This window comes from Urocitellus parryii, chromosome 10 (assembly GCF_045843805.1).
Source record: "Urocitellus parryii isolate mUroPar1 chromosome 10, mUroPar1.hap1, whole genome shotgun sequence".
In the NCBI taxonomy this organism is placed as follows: Eukaryota; Metazoa; Chordata; class Mammalia; order Rodentia; family Sciuridae; genus Urocitellus; species Urocitellus parryii.
The window spans coordinates 36412354-36429763 of NC_135540.1; the positions used below are offsets into that span (position 1 = coordinate 36412354).

The 17410-nt window shown below is 38.7% G+C and overlaps 1 protein-coding gene across 4 annotated transcripts in view; it reads right to left on the reverse strand.

Moving 5' to 3' along the window:
• Abcg2 (ATP binding cassette subfamily G member 2 (JR blood group)) overlaps positions 1-17410 on the reverse strand; it is a 114189-nt gene that overhangs the window by 12637 nt on the left and 84142 nt on the right. For all 4 annotated transcript variants that reach the window (XM_026379649.2, XM_026379651.2, XM_026379650.2 and 1 more), the window contains exons 3-9: positions 16475-16534; positions 15727-15841; positions 15013-15165; positions 12358-12515; positions 6496-6647; positions 5792-5896; positions 4252-4502 (exon numbers count right to left, since the gene is read on the reverse strand). In XM_026379649.2, the coding sequence (XP_026235434.1) occupies positions 4252-4502; positions 5792-5896; positions 6496-6647; positions 12358-12515; positions 15013-15165; positions 15727-15841; positions 16475-16534 (994 nt within the window). The remainder of the gene's footprint in view (positions 1-4251; positions 4503-5791; positions 5897-6495; positions 6648-12357; positions 12516-15012; positions 15166-15726; positions 15842-16474; positions 16535-17410) is intronic.

Sequence of the window (17410 nt, forward strand, 5' to 3'; positions counted from 1 at the left end):
AGAACAACAAAGCAGATGACTGCCAGTTCCAGGTCCAGCTCAGGTGCTGAACTGACAAATGCCACACAGGAAGCAAAGTGATGCAAACACCTAATTAGGTCATTTGGGAAATAAAACCAAGTCTAAGTGGCCTAGAGTTTGGGCCTGAACTTTCAACCTTTGTGTCAGTGAACATGCAGTTTCATAAATGGAAACAGGATGTCTTTACTCTTAACATTAAAAATAAACAAAAATTTTAAAGCACACACACAAATTCAAACAATGGAATTTTGCACAATAAAGGAAGTAGGTTTGAGCTGGACTCCACCTCTCCAAGGCCTGGGGAGTCAGAGTCTGCATGGGAAAGTGCATTGTCACTGTCACCAAAGCACTCAGCCAGCTCTCTCTGGGAGCACCCAAGTATTTCCATTACCATCTCCTCTGTTACTGCTTCTCCTTCAACCTCAGTCACTGAAGCATTCAGTCAACACATCACACCTGAGCTGCCAAGACAGGATCATCCTCACCCATCTTCACCTACTCAGTCTACGTGGAGAGTTCTAAGGACACTGGACAAAGCACTTTGGGATTTAGGATAAAAATTCTTTTAAGGATGCTTCAACTAGCAAAGAATTAATTTTCCATTATTATATAATTTGTGTAAAGAATTCTATTTTATTATTATCATTCATAGGATAATAATAAAAATATAAGAAATGGTAATCTAAAGAAAACAAAATACCCTACCATGTGTCTAAGAAAATTCAAAGTTATTCAAAAATCTCAATGCTATAACAATATCAAGACATGAAGTACTTCGTGAAGGACATTTTTTTTTGGCATGAAGCAAACAAAAGAAGAAAGACAGTCAGGGCTGGGATTGTGGCTCAGTGGCAGAGCGCTTGTCTCACGTGTATGATGCACTGGGTTCAATCCTCAGCACCACATAAAAATAAAAAAATAAAATAAAATTTAAAAAGACTCATAATCTGAAAAGGCCAGTTTGTAAAACTACTCTGGAAAGAATATTATGTAAAGATATCCTTAAAAGTCTCCTCATTAATAAGACAGAAATTTAGGGGGAAAACATTCATTACCCTGTCATATTTTCAGTCTCCTCAGAATATACCCTATTACATTAGAATAGATAAATTTTGCAAAATAAACACAGATAGCCCTATTAACATGCTGCATGCACTTGTATGTGAGATTCTATACTTTCACACAGTATAAAAAGACTTAAGTCTTTCCAAACTAGACACTCCATATTCTTTTGCATTCAAACTTGATATACACTAAGATTGTCAGTATTATCATTAGGATGTTTTCTAAAGGCATCAAAGTTCAAAAACTCAGGCCAATTTTCTAACACACTGAAAAAATATGAAACTATCCCATGTTCATATCATGCTTTTGCAAGGTGTGTCTATTATTCTTCCTTGGATAAAAAAAAATTAAAAACACCAGGCAAACTAAACATTGCACAATGGTGCAAATGACCCTATTCCAAACTTCCCACATCTGACCTCTGTTTTGAACAGAAGGATAAAAAAAGAAATTCTCCAATGATATTATTCTGTATCTGCTAAAACATGTTTAACCAATATTTCTCAGGGTGTGTTCTAAGGGATATTTGTATCTATAGTCAAATGTTTAATATGCTATAGAAATGATGATTCTTCAAGAGATCAATGAAAAAGTCTTCCAAAGATCAGAAAACACTTGGCACATAAATGAATGTTAAATCTTTCTATATGGACAACCCACTGATTTCAAGGTCTTCCAAATATAACCTCTTGTTAAAGGCTAAGTCTGAATCATAAATAAATAGGTAGTTCAAACCAAAGTACAGCAATATGTCAATAGATACAAGATTTATGAGCCAAAAGTCATCAAACATTTTAACATTAAAAACTTAGAGAAATAAAAAATACACAAGATTAAGGATGCTACATCAAGGATCAGTAAACTATAGTCCACAGACCAAATAGGGCCAACCCTCCTATTTTTGTTAAGTTCGTGAGCAAGAATTGTTTGGGTCAATTTGTAATAGTTGAGGGTAGGGGTAAGATAAGGAATATTTCTTTTTTTTTTTTTTAACCTGTCTGAGATTTTATTAGCAGGCCCTTAGCAGCCAGTTGCAGAAGAGAAGGGGGGAGGGAGAGAGAGAGAGAGAGAGAGAGAGAGAGAGAGAGAGAGAGAGAGAGGGAGAGAGAGGGAGAGAGAGGGAGGGAGGGAGAGAGAGGGAGGGAGGGAGGGAGGGAGGGAGGAGAAGAAGAAGGAGGAGGAGGAGGAATATTTCTTGCAATACAAAATTCATATGAAACTCAAACTTCAATGTCCACGAATAAAGTTTTATCAGAACATAGCCACATTCATTTGTTTATGTAGTAACCATGGCTGGTTCATGCTAAAATGACAGGGTTGAATACATGAGAAAAAGAGCATATATGGCCTGCAAATTTTAGGGCCTGCCTTCTACACTAACACTCTAGTAGCCACAAACCTTAACAACGGTTGTCCCAGTAAGCTCTAGGAGCTATAAATTTCTACCCTTATTCCAGAGACTGCGTGTCTGTGAACATGGCTAGAATTCCTTTTGTGGAACCCAGCTGACTGATGAGGCAAGTAGGCTGAACATGCAACCTGCAGGCTCTGGGCCTGCTGTCTGCACCTTACAGAAGCCAAGACCCAAAACAGGCACAATACAGATGCATTACAAATAGGTGTGTTCTGATCATGCCCTGCCCACAACTATTACATATGTGTCTTGAACAAGACACTTATAAACCAATTTAGAGGCAAGTAAGAAAAACCTAATTCATAAATCACACTAAAGAATCAACTCATTTCATCATCTAACTGTTGAACAACGGGCCACCAAGGTTGATGGAGCTCACTGACCTGATGTATTCCCAAATGACATCCAATCTATTACCAAAGAATAAAATGTTACTCTTGGTTGACAGGACACAAAAGAGCTTGTGTTTTCACAGGAATGCCAAATCACAAGAACCAAAAATGTTTGGAGCGATGAACAGCACAGCTGAAATAGGGATGCAGGCTCTCAGATATGTATGAGAGGCTCATGCTGGGAAGTCACTATATTTCATTAGAGCAACGACATGCCACCTTTTTATACTTACCAGAAACTCAGTGACTGATAATGAAAACAGCAACTCCAAAACAACCAGATAACTGATTTTCTTAAAAATGATGAATAAATGAACTAGGAATACTAGTGTTTGTGTGTGACACTGGGTTAAGAATAATAGAAAAAATTACAGGGGTTAAGAATAACAGAGGGGCTGGGGTTGTGGCTCAGTGGTAGTGCGCTTGCCTGGCATGCGTGACGCACTGGGTTCAATTCTCAGCACCACATACAAATAAATAAAATAAGGGTCCACCAACAACTAAAAAAAATATTAAAAAAAGAATAATAGAAAAATATTACAGAGTGATAATCAATAACTACCTAAAAGCCAACCAAAAGAAGAAAGAAAACATGATCTCACTGTTAAGAGAGCCTTATTAAGGATGGTTATTACCTGTGTAGAATAGGCAAACTCTCTGAAGTATCTATTGCTTTCCAAAGACAAGAATTTCTCAATAAGGAAGGCCAGTCATAAGGAACATCACTTTGCATACAGGCTCTTCCCTCAGACGGTGGACAGCCAGACAGACTTCAGGTGTTGAACAACCTCAGCACCTGATCTCAACTGTAAACCAACCCTCTTCTCTGCACCTCCTTCCCTCTCCTTTCCTTTTCCACTCCTTCTCTGCTGAAATTTCTTCATAGGCCCATCTGACATGCTATATATTTTCTCTATTCAGATATCATTATTCTGCCCTCATAGGAAAATAAGCTACAAGAGCAGAGATTTATTTTTATCCGTTTTGTCCACTACTATATTAGAGTCTCAAAATACAAAACATGGCCTTGGGTTGAACTTTTGGAATCAATCATTGAATGACAGTGCATAGCTACTAGCAAACCACATGTATGGCTCACATTGCCTTTACTTTATATTTAAAAAGAAAATTTCTACTAAGACTATCCATTATGAGTTGTTTAAACAACAAAAAATTCTGAGAGAGTAAATTTTTACTTGTTCTATTCACTATCTCTACATCCCAAATGGAGTGGTGGGGATGACAAGTCGATGGAGGGGTGGGTAGAAGATACACATATTCCTGAAGTGGACCACATCAGAACCAAATAGCTCCCACCTGAGTACTTCACAGCACAATGAAAAGAATCTGACAGGTTACCTGAGCTACAGAGGCCTGGGGATTACCCAGTAAATTTTTGAACGAACGCTTGGTAATCCATCTGAGCTGATGACAGAAGGAGGTGACATAGGTGATATCCTTAAAGGCTAAGCTCCTCTTCTTCTTTTGATTACTTGAGAGGTGATCTAACTCAGTTTTTGTGTCTTTGCAGAAGGAGGAATTGGTGTAGAACTCAGCTAATTTTTCTATGATTGGCTTTTCTTTCTTGGAAGTCTCTTCCGAGTTGTTTGCTTTGGAATAAAAGTGGACAAAGAAGGGAAATATTACTGACAGATAAAACTGATTTAACTCAATTTTCTGTGACCCCTTTTTGCACAGCTTCTTAATTCTAAAGGTTGAGTAATTGAAAATTATTAGTTTTTGTCACTGCTTTACACATCAGAAAAACACAAGTAACTGAACTGGACAATGCCATGATCTTACGATACAACAAATTCAATGACCTTTGCCTATTTGGACTCTTGTTATTGTTGTCATGATTGTTTTGTTTTATTAGAGTTTTATAGTTAAGCATAGTAGTTGGATTTATCCCAACAAAATCATATATGCATGGAATTGAATTTTGGTTCAATTCCCCCCCCCCATTCTCCTTCCTCTACTCTATGGATCTTCCTTTCACTTCTCTATTTATTTTTAATTATTTTCTTCTACTTATACATAAAGGTGAAATTTCCTGTGGTATATTTATTCATGCACATAGCATGATTTTTAAAAGTTCATTCTGCATTTCCTCCCCTTTCCCATCCCTCCTCTCTCCCTCTAGATCTCCTTCTTCTTCTCTAATGATCTTCCCTGTAACTTTATGATATCCAATCCGTCCCTCCTTCTTTCCTTTATTTTGCTCTGCTTTCCACATATTTGAGAGAAGATTCAAACCTTCGTTTTCTGAGTCTGGCTTATTTTACTTAGCATGATATTCTCTATTTCCATCCATTTACCAGCAAATGCCATAATTTCATCCTTCTTTAAGGTTAAGTAAAACTCCATGGTGAATATATATCAAAATTTCTTAATCCATTCATCTATGGATGGATATCTGGGTTGATTACATAATTTTGCTATTATGAATTGTGCTGCTATAAACATTGAGGAAGCTATATTGCTATCCTATGCTGCTTATAGTTCTTTTCAATAAATACCAAGGAATAGGATAGCTGGGTTATATGGTGGTTCCATTCCTAGTGTTTTAAGGAATCTCCATAAGACTTTCCAGTGAACTCTAATTTTTTTAAACAGACTTATCATACAGAGTTATAAATCTTTATATAAAAATCTGATTCTTGCTTTTTACTATGTTCCAATGCATAAAGTGTCAAGTTTCTATTTTAAAAATACCATACACAATGAAAATATTGACTTTTAGTGGAAACTACCCTTATAACAGATAGTACCATACATGCATATAAAAACACCCACAGGACACAGCATCCACAAAGCCAGGTTTCAATGAGCCATCGCATTGTTGAACATCAGTCAAATCAATTAGGCAAAACTCCGTGAATCTAAGAGACACACATACCTTCAGAGTCTTCTACCTCTCTGTTTAATACCACAGCAGAAGAGTCTCCATTAATGACATCCAGAAAGAAATCTGCAGGGTTGTTATAGGGCTCACAACGGTAACCTATAAAAGAAAACACTCCAAAACTCAACCTCGTAGTCTTAGGAAATAAGGAAGACTCATTTTCAGAGGGTGATGGAGGTGAGGAGAAAGGGAAGAGAAAATCTAACAGATTTCTCCTTCATCTTCTTGCTCTCTTTTCCCCTCACTGATTTATCCTCTTATGTATTCAATCATAGTGTTTCAAAAACCCTGTCTCCCAGCAAAAAGCAAACAAAAACAATATTCCAAAGCAATTTTAGACTCTTCAAAACATCTTGTATTAGTCTTTACCTATCATAAATCCTGAAACCCAAAATGGATATCACTAGACTTATCATGACTTCTTCAAAAATCTAAATCTAAGTCCAAGAAAAAAAAAGTTAACTTCCTAGTACATTGTGCTGAGTTCACCTAGGGAATTCCAGACTGGAAGTGCACATGTCAGAAATGATTGCATCTACACCTTCTAAACTCAGAGGTCCATATTATCACCTTTCATGCTGCCATATTCCCAAATCCAGAACTCAAACAGCACTCCTATTGACCTCTCTGCTCTTCCTATGTCTGCTCTTCCTCGTCTAATGAATGAAGGAACTAGTGCATGAAAAGGTCGACCACACCTGCTGATTCGAAGTACCCCAAAGCCTCCTGTGCAGGACCGTGGTACATGAGTTTTCCTGAGGCCAATAAGGTGAGGCTGTCAAACAGCTTGAAGATGGTGTAGCGAGGCTGATGAATGGAGAAGATGATTGTTCGTCCACGCTTAGACATCCTAAAAGAGGGAAAATAAAGTATCGTTAAGCATCTAAACCTTGCACTTTTTTTTTTTTTTTTGGTATTGGGGATTGAACTCACGGGCACTCAACCACTGAGCCATATCCTCAGCCCTATTTTGTATTTTATTTAGAGACAGGGTTTCACAGAGTTGCTAAGTGCCTCACTGTTGCTGAGTCTAGCTTTGAACTTGTGATCCTCCTGACTCAGCCTCCCCAGCTGTTGGGATTACTGGCGTGAGCCATGGTGGCTGGCCTAAACCTTGTACTTCTTGGTAAAATACTTTTGTTTCTTTCCACTGTTACTTCCATTGATCCCAATTCAACATGATTTTTCTCTTACAAATGTCTCATCTCATCCTATATAACCAACTTGTTAGGAGGAGAAATTAAATTCAATTGCTTTCATGAAAAAATAAGGCAGTAGGGAGTGTAGTCCAGTAGTAGAAGTTGTAGTAGTAGTAGAAGTATATATGTTTAACATATATAAGACCCTGCGTTCAATTCTCGGGACAAAAAAAGAGCAAAACACTAAGTATTTTTTTGGTTTTTTGGTACCAGGGATTGAAACCAGAGCAGGGCTTAATCACTGAGCAATATCCCCAGCCCTTTTAACTTTTTATTTAGAGACAGGGTCTCACTAAATTGCTTAGGGCTTTGCCAAATTGCTGAGGCTGGCTTTGAACTTGTGATCTTCCTGCCTCAGCCTCTCCAGCTGCTAGGATTATAGGTGTGTGCCACTGTGCCTGACCCAAAGTTTTAAAGTATATTGCATCAACAGTCTGGAAGCCACTAGAATGTTTATTGACAAAGCAGGTTCCTGGACAGTCTTCCCAGACACTGAATTAGAATTTCTGTGGGGGGTGGGGGTAGGAAAATGGTACTGGCAATCCATATTATTAAAAAGCACCCCTGGTATCTCTAAGTACACCCAAGTTTGAGAACTCATTATGGACTAAATATCAAAACAATGATTGTACACCCAGTTCTCATTGATCACTTAAGTCTTCTGGCTCTTTAAGAATTGGTTTTTATTGTTCTGCCTGATGACACAGCTAACTTACTAGGCACTTGCCACATCTTTGATAAATGCTTTAGTAATAATCTCGTTTCAATTTCATAATGGTATTATTATAAGGCAGTGCCCATATGATCATTTCCTTCTTTCTATAAATCAGGCATAAAGGTCAAGCAACTGGCCCAGGGGTCACAATTACTAAAAGGCAAGGCTGAGATTTGATCTCTGGTCTCATTCCATGGCAAAAACAGAAAGTACCCTTCCAGGGAGTTATTTCATACAGACAGAGGAAACAAAGGCCAAAACCACTGTTTAAAACTGTCATTTAAAAGGGCTATGAGAAGAATCATTTCAAATTAAGCATTTGGTAAGTGTCAATGCTATGCTAGCGTGGGTCCAATATGCTAGCATATACAAGGGTGTTCTGCCTCAAGGAGAATCAGGACAGAGAGGATCAGTGATCTCTACAGAATGTGGAATGGAAGTAGCTAAGGGTTCCTTGTACTAAAAACAGGAGACCTATAATCCAGTCTGAAAATAATGTAGGTAAAATATCAAAAGGCTCAACAGGAATGAGTGAAGAAGAAGATAGAAGAACAAGACAAACAAACACAGTATGAAATAAAAAGATCTATGCAGGGAACTATAAGCAGCTCAATGTTACAAAGCAAGGAGTGTGCCTGCTAGGCAAAGAAGCTCACTAAAACGACTACAGCAAAACAGGCCCATGATGAACCCTTCACTCAGAATCTGGGATTTTAGCGAGAAGACCACAGGGAATTGGTAATGAAGTCAAAACAAGAAGTGGAATTGCATGGAAGCCCTGATTCTCAAGTGTGGTGGCACAGTATCAGTATGTCCTCTTAATGTCCTATGGAGAATCTTGGGCTCTACCTGGCACCTAAAGAAACAAAATCTGCATTCTAACCAACTGCAGGTGATGAGCATGCAGAGCAGTGCTTGGGAAGGACTGATTAGAGCTCCCTGCATGGGGCAGGGTGCCTGTGTGTTAAGCAGAGCAAATCACAAAACTAGGATATTCTGTACCAATTCATCAGTCTCTAATGAATAATACCCTTTACACAGCTATAGACAAACAAACATATCATAGATGTTTCCTCTCACGGGCAACTGAAATCTCAGACTTAAGACATCTAAAATCTTATTATTTTCATTTCTTCTCTCTTAGCATAGAGACTTACTCAAGAGAGCGTGAGCAACTTAAGTAGCAAGTTAGCGATAGGGAAAGTAATGAATGTGGTGTCTGGAAGTTTAAAAAACGAAGGCGAAGAGGTGTCCAGGGGTAGTGGACAAAGGAGTGGTAAGATCCATTGGGAGACTGGTTGCATTAAACAATTGAATTACTTGTTTGAGTAAGTAAGTGAATATTTGAGAAAATGGCAGTCACATCTCTCCCTGATGTCACTCACAAACATGGAAATGCCAAAAACAAAATAACATGGAGGTTTTAGAATTAAAATATTATCATGAACTCATGTATACATATATTTAACAGTATATGTATTTAATATACATACATCTGTGACTATTGCTTTTCTGTATGTTTACATTGTCTTTCTATTAAAAAAACATATACATATTTATATTCAATATATTTCCAATTGGAATGTAGAAACATATGTCTACATTTACACACACACACACGTTTCCTAGGTTTGCCTACTAAAGGTCTAGAAGCATGCCACTCCAATAGCAGTGAGCACACTGAGCAACCAGATCATGGGTTCTAACTAATTACCCCAAAAGGAACCAGGATCCATCCACAAATGGCTGAAAGGAGAAAAGTACAACATGATACAACATGAACATAGAACATCACAGTGATCATAAAGAAAAAAGAAATGCTGAAAGAATGATTAGGGAGAAGTTGAAAGTCACTGAGTTGGCTTCCACTGGCCAAAATCAGGATCAATTTGATCACTGAAACAGTGAAAAATAACAGATTCCAACCTAACGTATCACACAGGAAATGAATAGGGAAGGAAGAAAACCTCTTCCTTAGATACAATGTCAACAATTACCTGTTAGGCAACTACTACAAGAGCAGAGTTATTGGTGTCTGCTAAAATTTGTGGGAGAGATGTTATGAGGGACACAGTCTTGGCATAAGAGCTAATTATCTTCCCCAATAAAATACCAATATATTACAATGGGAAAAATAATAATTTCCCAGAAGACAGCAACATGATCAGGGAATCAAACTGCATACCACCTGTGATGGGTCAGTCCTGGGTATGTGGCTGACAGCTCAGCATCAGTTCATGCCCAAGGTCAGCTCATGGAACACTGGGACAGACCCAGCCAAGGGTCACACCATGAAATGGACTATCAAAGACATGAGAGACAGGGATAGACTGAGGAACTCTTGCACATTAGGAAAACAAAACAAGGAACAGGTAGAAAAGGTGTATGTCTGTAGACTTCTAAAGCAGAAAGAAAACAGACATGCTGCAGGGAGAGCCGGTGACATCTGACTTGAAAGTGAAAGGACTTGATAGTTGTGAAGCCATCATTGCCGACTTCCTCACTGGGAGGCTGATATGGTGGAGTGTCCTTGTCTCTTGGATTTTACTCTGGGGAGTGTTAAGAGGAGACAGAGCATGATGTCAGAAAACAATTATGTAGAGGGAGCAGAGATGGAGGGAGGGCAGCAAATGCAAGAAAACGTAGCAGTTGGGGAGTCTAGGTGGGGGGCACGGGATTTTCTTTGCACTATTCTTAGAGCCTTCCTGTCAGTTTGAAATTATTTTCTATTCATTTTGAAGAATATTTCCAGCTAGGTGCAGGTGTTCCCCTGAAACCCCAGCAATTTGAGAGGCAGAGGCAGGAGGATTGCATGTTCCAGGCCAGCCTCAGCCATTCAGTGAGGCACTAGGCAACTTAGTGAGACCCTGTCTCAAAATAAAAAAATAAAAAGGGCTGAGGATATAGCTCAGGGGTAAAGTGCCCTTGGGTTCAATTGCCATTACCAAGGGGTAAAAAAGAAAAGAATATGTCCCAAATTTAACTTTTAACACTGCTCCTGTAAATGTTTTTCCACAGTCTCCTTTCTAGATAAAAGGCAATGTGGGTTACCTCTGGGTCAGTTCTATGCATAACATTCACCAAATACTGCTGCTGTGGTTTCTTAAAGGAAACCTCGTGTGCTATGATGCATTGTCATCTTGCTGCTGGACAAATAAGCATATGAGGAATTAGACTGTGTGTGTTATCAATACCTTTGTACAAACAACAAGATGTAACCCTAAAGATGAGGAATGTGCGTAAATTATCACTCAGTGATTTTTGTTTAAAAATTGGTCAGTACTATAGCTAAAGTTTCTGTGGTTTGTATGATGTTTTAACTTTTATTTTAAACTGCACAGAATAAATTAAAATGAAAACAAACAAACAAACAAAAGAAAAAGGCAATGTGGGCTGGGGATGTGGCTCAAGCGGTAGCGTGCTCGCCTGGCATGTGTGCGGCCCGGGTTCGATCCTCAGCACCACATACCAACAAAGATGTTGTGTCTGCCGAAAACTAAAAAATAAATATTAAAAAAATTCTCTCTCGCTCTCTTTAAAAAAAAAAAAAAAAAGGCAATGTCATCTCTTTAATTTCTTTCTTCCATTTGTTCCAGCCCCAAATCCCAGGAGTCATTCCTCACACGCTAGCTCTACTTCCTGAACACTTTATCCCATTATCCTCATTCTCTTGGTTCAAAACAGATGGAGAACCCATGCTCTTCTCACCGCCTCACCATGAACATCCTAATCCAGGCCCTGTCCTGCCTTAGCAGTTCCTTCCTACTGCCCTTCACTCACCCAATGGCCAACTATTCAGCCCTCCCCACACCATCACTCTGTTCTGACACTCACAAAATGCTCCCAAATCCCCAAGTGACAAAAGAAGCCATGTTTCTTAGAGTGGCCTCTGAGCTCTGTGTAACCTGCCACCAGGTTCCACCTCACATTATATTCTCACTGTTATGGGCTGAACTGTGGCTTCCCCAAAACCTGTAACCTCAGAATGTGGCCAGTGAGTCTTCAAAGAGGTCAGTAAGATTAAATGAGGTCATTGAGGTTCCTCATCTGACTGTGTCCAGTTAAGAAGAGATTAGGACACAGACACAGAGGGAGAAGATGGTCATCTAGAAGCCAATAAGAGAGGCCTCAAAAGAAACAACCCTGTGAATACCCTGATCTCAACATCTAGCCTCCAGAGCTGGAAGAAAAGTAATTTCTGTTGTTGAGCCTCTAGTCTGTGGTCTTGTTAATAACTATACAGCAGGCAACTTCCTCTCCAATTAGTCACTGGGTTCTGGTCTTTCTGATGTTCCACACGCATAAGGCATGCTATGCCTTGGGGCCATGACCACTCCTTCCAACCAGAACTCTTCTGCAGATACAGCAGGTCTCACTACCTCTCTCTCGTTCATCACAGGTCATGTGCTTGTGGTCTTTCCTGTTGCTACTTAGAAGAGCTCCACGTGCCCACCACTGCCATCATTCCTTAAGCTCTTATTTCATCTTTCTTAATAACACTACTTTGTTCATTGACTAATTTCCCTCTAACAAAGAAGGAAAAAATTCTGCTGTTCATTTCTGAATCCTCTTCACCAAGAATACCTGCTATATAGAAGTGATTAGATATTAAATAAATGAAAGAACAGTGTTCTCATAGCATATACCTTTTTAGGAGCAAAAGGACAGCATTTGCTGTGCTCGAGTCTAAACCAGTTGTGGGCTCATCCAGAAACAAGATGGAAGGATCAGTAATCAGCTCCATTGCTATACTGGTCCTTTTTCTTTCTCCTCCAGAGACTCCACGGATAAATTGAGTTCCAACCTAAAACACAGATTATCACCATTATTAATAAGAATAACCATGGTCACTACCATTTGGTGAACTAATTTGTGCCAGCCCAACTAGAGACACTTTATCCCATTATCCTCATTAATCTGGACAGCAAGTATGTGGACACCTGGGAGATGGAATAGGCTTCTGAGTAAACTAAGGCTCAGGGCAGAGCTGCTAGATGCAATATGAAGCCCATTCTCTGAATGTTTCTCATCAAGTCAAATATTTAGTTTTAAGCCAATAAGTTAGAACACTAAAAATATGACCCTGACATATTTATCTTTATCTCAGTTTAAAACAGGAGATAAAGATAGGAGAGGAAAAGGGAAAGCATCTCCAGTATTTTATTGTCTTCTAACAACGCCCACACACACTGCCTCCACCTAAAGTCTCCAAAAACAGAGCAGGCTTGGACACAGGAAAGTTCACTTTTTACCATACCACATGAGCACTTTTTCAAATTCCGTAACACTCTCCAAGTGGATATTGTCTATACCTTAAAACACCAGAGAATTCCTGATTTATCATTTAGACAAATCCAGAAGGCATATTCCACAGGGCAACTAGCTCCATCTTTTCAACAAGAAAATGTTTAGGAAGGGGAGTATGAAGGTTTGGGAGACAGCAAGTAGAAAACAATTCTGAAATTAAGAGTCTCCAAAGAGATAATAATCAAGTGCTAGCACGGCCCTGGACTGAGTCCTATTAACTGAACTAAAAAAGACATTTTGACAATTTGAGGTACGTGAATGAATATGGGCTTAACATAGCTGAAGATATGAAGATACTGTTCATTCTGTTAGTTGATAATGGTATTGTGGTAAGGTCAGGAAATGTCCTTTTTGAATTATTTTTTTGTTTGGTTTGTTGTTTTGGTTATCATCGGGAAAGAACCCAGAGTCTCGAATGTTATAAGAACACATAACACCCCTGAGCTACACCTCCAACCTCATATTCTTACAGATGCATAAATAGTATCCAAGGGCAAAATATTATATAACTTTCTTTAAAATATCTCAGTAAGAAATAACTGTACATGCACCAATTAAAAAAAGAAAAGAGAAATGGTTGTAGAAATGATGGGGTAAAATATTAAGAGAGAAATCTAGGTGAAAAATATTAGTAATTAAACTATAATATCAATCATCTTACAATATGTCATTATAGTAATCAGACTATTTTCTCTATATTTCTGTTACGTATAAAATTCCATTAAAAAGTCAAAAATTTTGATCAACAGGATTACAGGAATTCTAAGAAGTCAACAGCTGGCTTTATATATGGCCTGGAAATCTAAACAAGCAAGTTCAGGCAGTGAGTGCTTAAAGATTAAGAACAGGCCTGGGGTGCAGCTCAAGCGTAGAGCACTTGCCTAGCATAAGAGTCCTGGCATGCACTGAGAAAAATGAAATGGTAACAGAGTAAAAGAAAGTACCTAACTGGAATGACAAAAATCAAATAAATAGAGATAAAAAAAAGAAAACATCACTCGGGGTGGGGGAGTGGTAAATGATGGCATCACAGGATTATTCTTCCAAACAAAATATACTTTACATAAAGATTGTAAGGAAGTATAGGAAGCAGCGGGGGGTGGGGAGGAAGGTGTCTTCCCAATGTCCAAGAAGATGACAGGGGTTCAGTATAGCTGTACATTCTAAACGGCTCCTAATCCCCCAAAATGCCAAATATCTGCTCAGTAAAGCTTCCTTACTGACTAGTCAACTGTAAAGTTCATTTGTTCCTCTCATTTTCTCTTCTTGATCCTGCACAACCCACCAAAGGGGGAGTTATTCTATCCATTCTTTGTTACTTCTGACCACAACTGTACCTCTCAAACCTAAAAGAGTCTGGCATGTAAGAGTGTGGAAATAAATAATGGCAACAGAAAGGGAAGAAGAGAGAAAGGGAAGGAGGGGATGAGAGGAAAAAAACTGCCAAAGAAATGCTATAGAAAAATACCTTGGTCACTACACAAATGATAAATCCTAATGTGACTGAATATAGTTTTGAAAACCAAATTATACCAAAGTGGAATAGCAGTAACCCTTGGATTCTCATCATTTATCAATTCCAAAAATATACCTCAAAAAAGTAATGGAACAAAGTCCCCCGGAGGAAGAGAGGGAGAAGAACAGCTAAAAGAGGGAAGAGAAAAACAGGAAGAAAAAAGTTAGTGCAAAGGCATCAAATGAGCCATGGCTTGACAATGAGGGTGGAGGCCCATGGAGAAGGGACACTCTCCACACAGGCCACATTCCATCCGGGGACACTCTCCACACAGGCCACATTCCATCCCAGGATCCAACCATCATTAAGATCAGTTTCTCCACTTAATTTCCCCATGGATTGTCACCATTCTCAGCATTACAGAAAGCAGCCACTGTTGACCACACACACTTTAGAAAACTATTGATTCAGGTCACATTGTCCACACAGGGAGGTCCTCTTTCCTACCTATGACTCTATCAGGTTTTTTTCACATTACCTTGGAATCTGCCACTTTACTCAGACCTAACTCTTCAATGACCTTGTTGATCCTCTCATTTTTCTCATGATTTGTCGTAGTTGTTGGAAGCCGAAGAGCCGCTGAGAATTGCAAGTTTTCTCTCACTGTCAGGGTGCCCATCACAATATCATCCTGAAGGGAAAAATAGGATTTCAATGAAACTTTTCTACGACGTTGAGTATTTTCTAAAACCATCATTCTAGTGTATTTAACTTAATCCATGAAAACAATATAACCAAGATAAGTTCTAGCTAACAGTGAACAATCAACTCTACAAACTTCAGTGGCTCCACATACAGACAGCCTCAGCTCCCACAGGAAACATTTTTGTGCTTCCTCTGTACACCCAGATGAAGCAGGGTGGTCATGATGACTATAACCAGACACTTCCTGCTTTGTAAGAGGATGTGACAAACTCGTCTTCTAGGAGAAAAATGTGCAAGAAGAGCAAAAAGGACAACAGTAGACTCTTTAAGAAATGGTAAAACTGGTAGACTTCATAGCACTGCACTACAGGGATCCTATTCCAGGTACTCTCTGCCTTTCCATTTAATCCCACCCTAAATCTTAAGAAGGCTGGTTCCATGACAATTGGTTCCATGTTATATAATCAACTGGAAGCACACTACACTATAAGGCATTTACCCATACAGAAACACAGGAACCACAACAGGTGAAATCACTAATACTTACTTGTACCACATAACCTGAATTACATTTGAAATTGGCAGGTTGAGGAGCTCCATTTATCAAAACATCTCCAGATAATCCATGTGGATCTTTCCTTGCAGCTAAAACATCTAGCAATCTGTAAAAGGCATATATGTAGTAATTTTTTCCCCTCAAAAAAAAAGGTCATATCTCTCTGCTACTTTGAATCCAAATTCGACTCAAGTTAAAAAGTTAACTAGTCAAATGATCTATCATTTAACCCAAATAATTCATTTATATGTATTTAAAGCACATACACCTGTAGATATGTGTTTATATTTATTCAAATTCTCACCTTCCTTTTCATTATGTAATAAGAAAGCTCAAAAATATAACAGAAAACAACATTGGCTTATCTAGCATTAACCTCCCAAATGGCCTCTGGCAGACTGACCTTGGTGGTCCCAACCCAGAAAATATGCTTCTTTTCCTGAGATTCATTTCTTCAATTACACCTTCTGCTCCATCTCCCCTTCTTATTCCTTCCCATTAGGTCATAATATGGCCCACTGCTGAATGTCAATCACTTCATCATGCCATATTAATAAACCTGAGCTAATAAGACTTCCTTGGGAAAAAACATAAGCTAGCCTAACTATATGTTATCCACAGAACCTAAGAACCAGACTAGGCATACACAGCAAATGCTTAACACCCACATAAAAGTGATTTTTTAAAGCACACTAAATTTTCACAGAATATGTCTACTTAAACTTTCTATTATACTTACGAAGATTTGCCTCCACCCGTGGGTCCCAGAATGGCATTAAGACCAGGTTTCATGATCCCACTATAAACACAGAAACATACTGAATTACTGTTCCACTTTAAACAAAGTTCTACTAGTTTGTGGTCTACATGGAATGCACTCAATGAAGTGTGATGAAACTGCAGGCTGAAAACAAGCACTAATTCAAAGAGAAAAAAAATGAATTGTTGGTTAATAGAAGCCTAGTATGTGGAGGATGTCAATCACTGGTCAGGATCAATAATAAAGATGGCTCAGGTCCCTAAACATTCCTTTGATCCATTCATCCCTTTTGGAAAATGATATATCTAATGTTCAAGGATCCTTGAAATTAGCCTGGAAATAGAGCTCAGTGGAAGAGCCAGTGCTTAGCATGCAGGAGCCCTAGGTTCCATCCCCAAAGAACAACAAAAATTTCTTGAAATAAGAAACAGAGTTTCATGAAGCCTCCCCTTAACACACTGTAAAATACATGACAGCTTCTGAGAAATGTCTGATGATTAGTATCTTCAAACAGCCTCACTTGCAACCCAGTCAAGTTAAGTAATCACAGATTGGTAGAATATCAGTAGTACTGCTTGCGCTACTAAAATCTAATCAGACTAAAAAACATCTAAAGTAGAAATCCAAAGGCTAGAAGGAAGCATTCCAGAGGATAAGAAAGTATCACCAGGGCTTAAAACAAGAAAAACATCACCAGTTAGAAAAAGCAAAATGTGCATAGTAAAATTAGATAATTCCCTTCCTTGTTAAGTGTCCAAGAGCGGACAGGAAAATGATCAGTTTACAATTGGTAGACATCACTCAAGTAAGGGATGTCCTTTAAGGATGTACAGGCCCAGAACAGACATCAATGTTTCAAACAAAATAGATGGATGTGTGAGAGTAGTGAATATACACACTGAGCAGAAAGGCGGA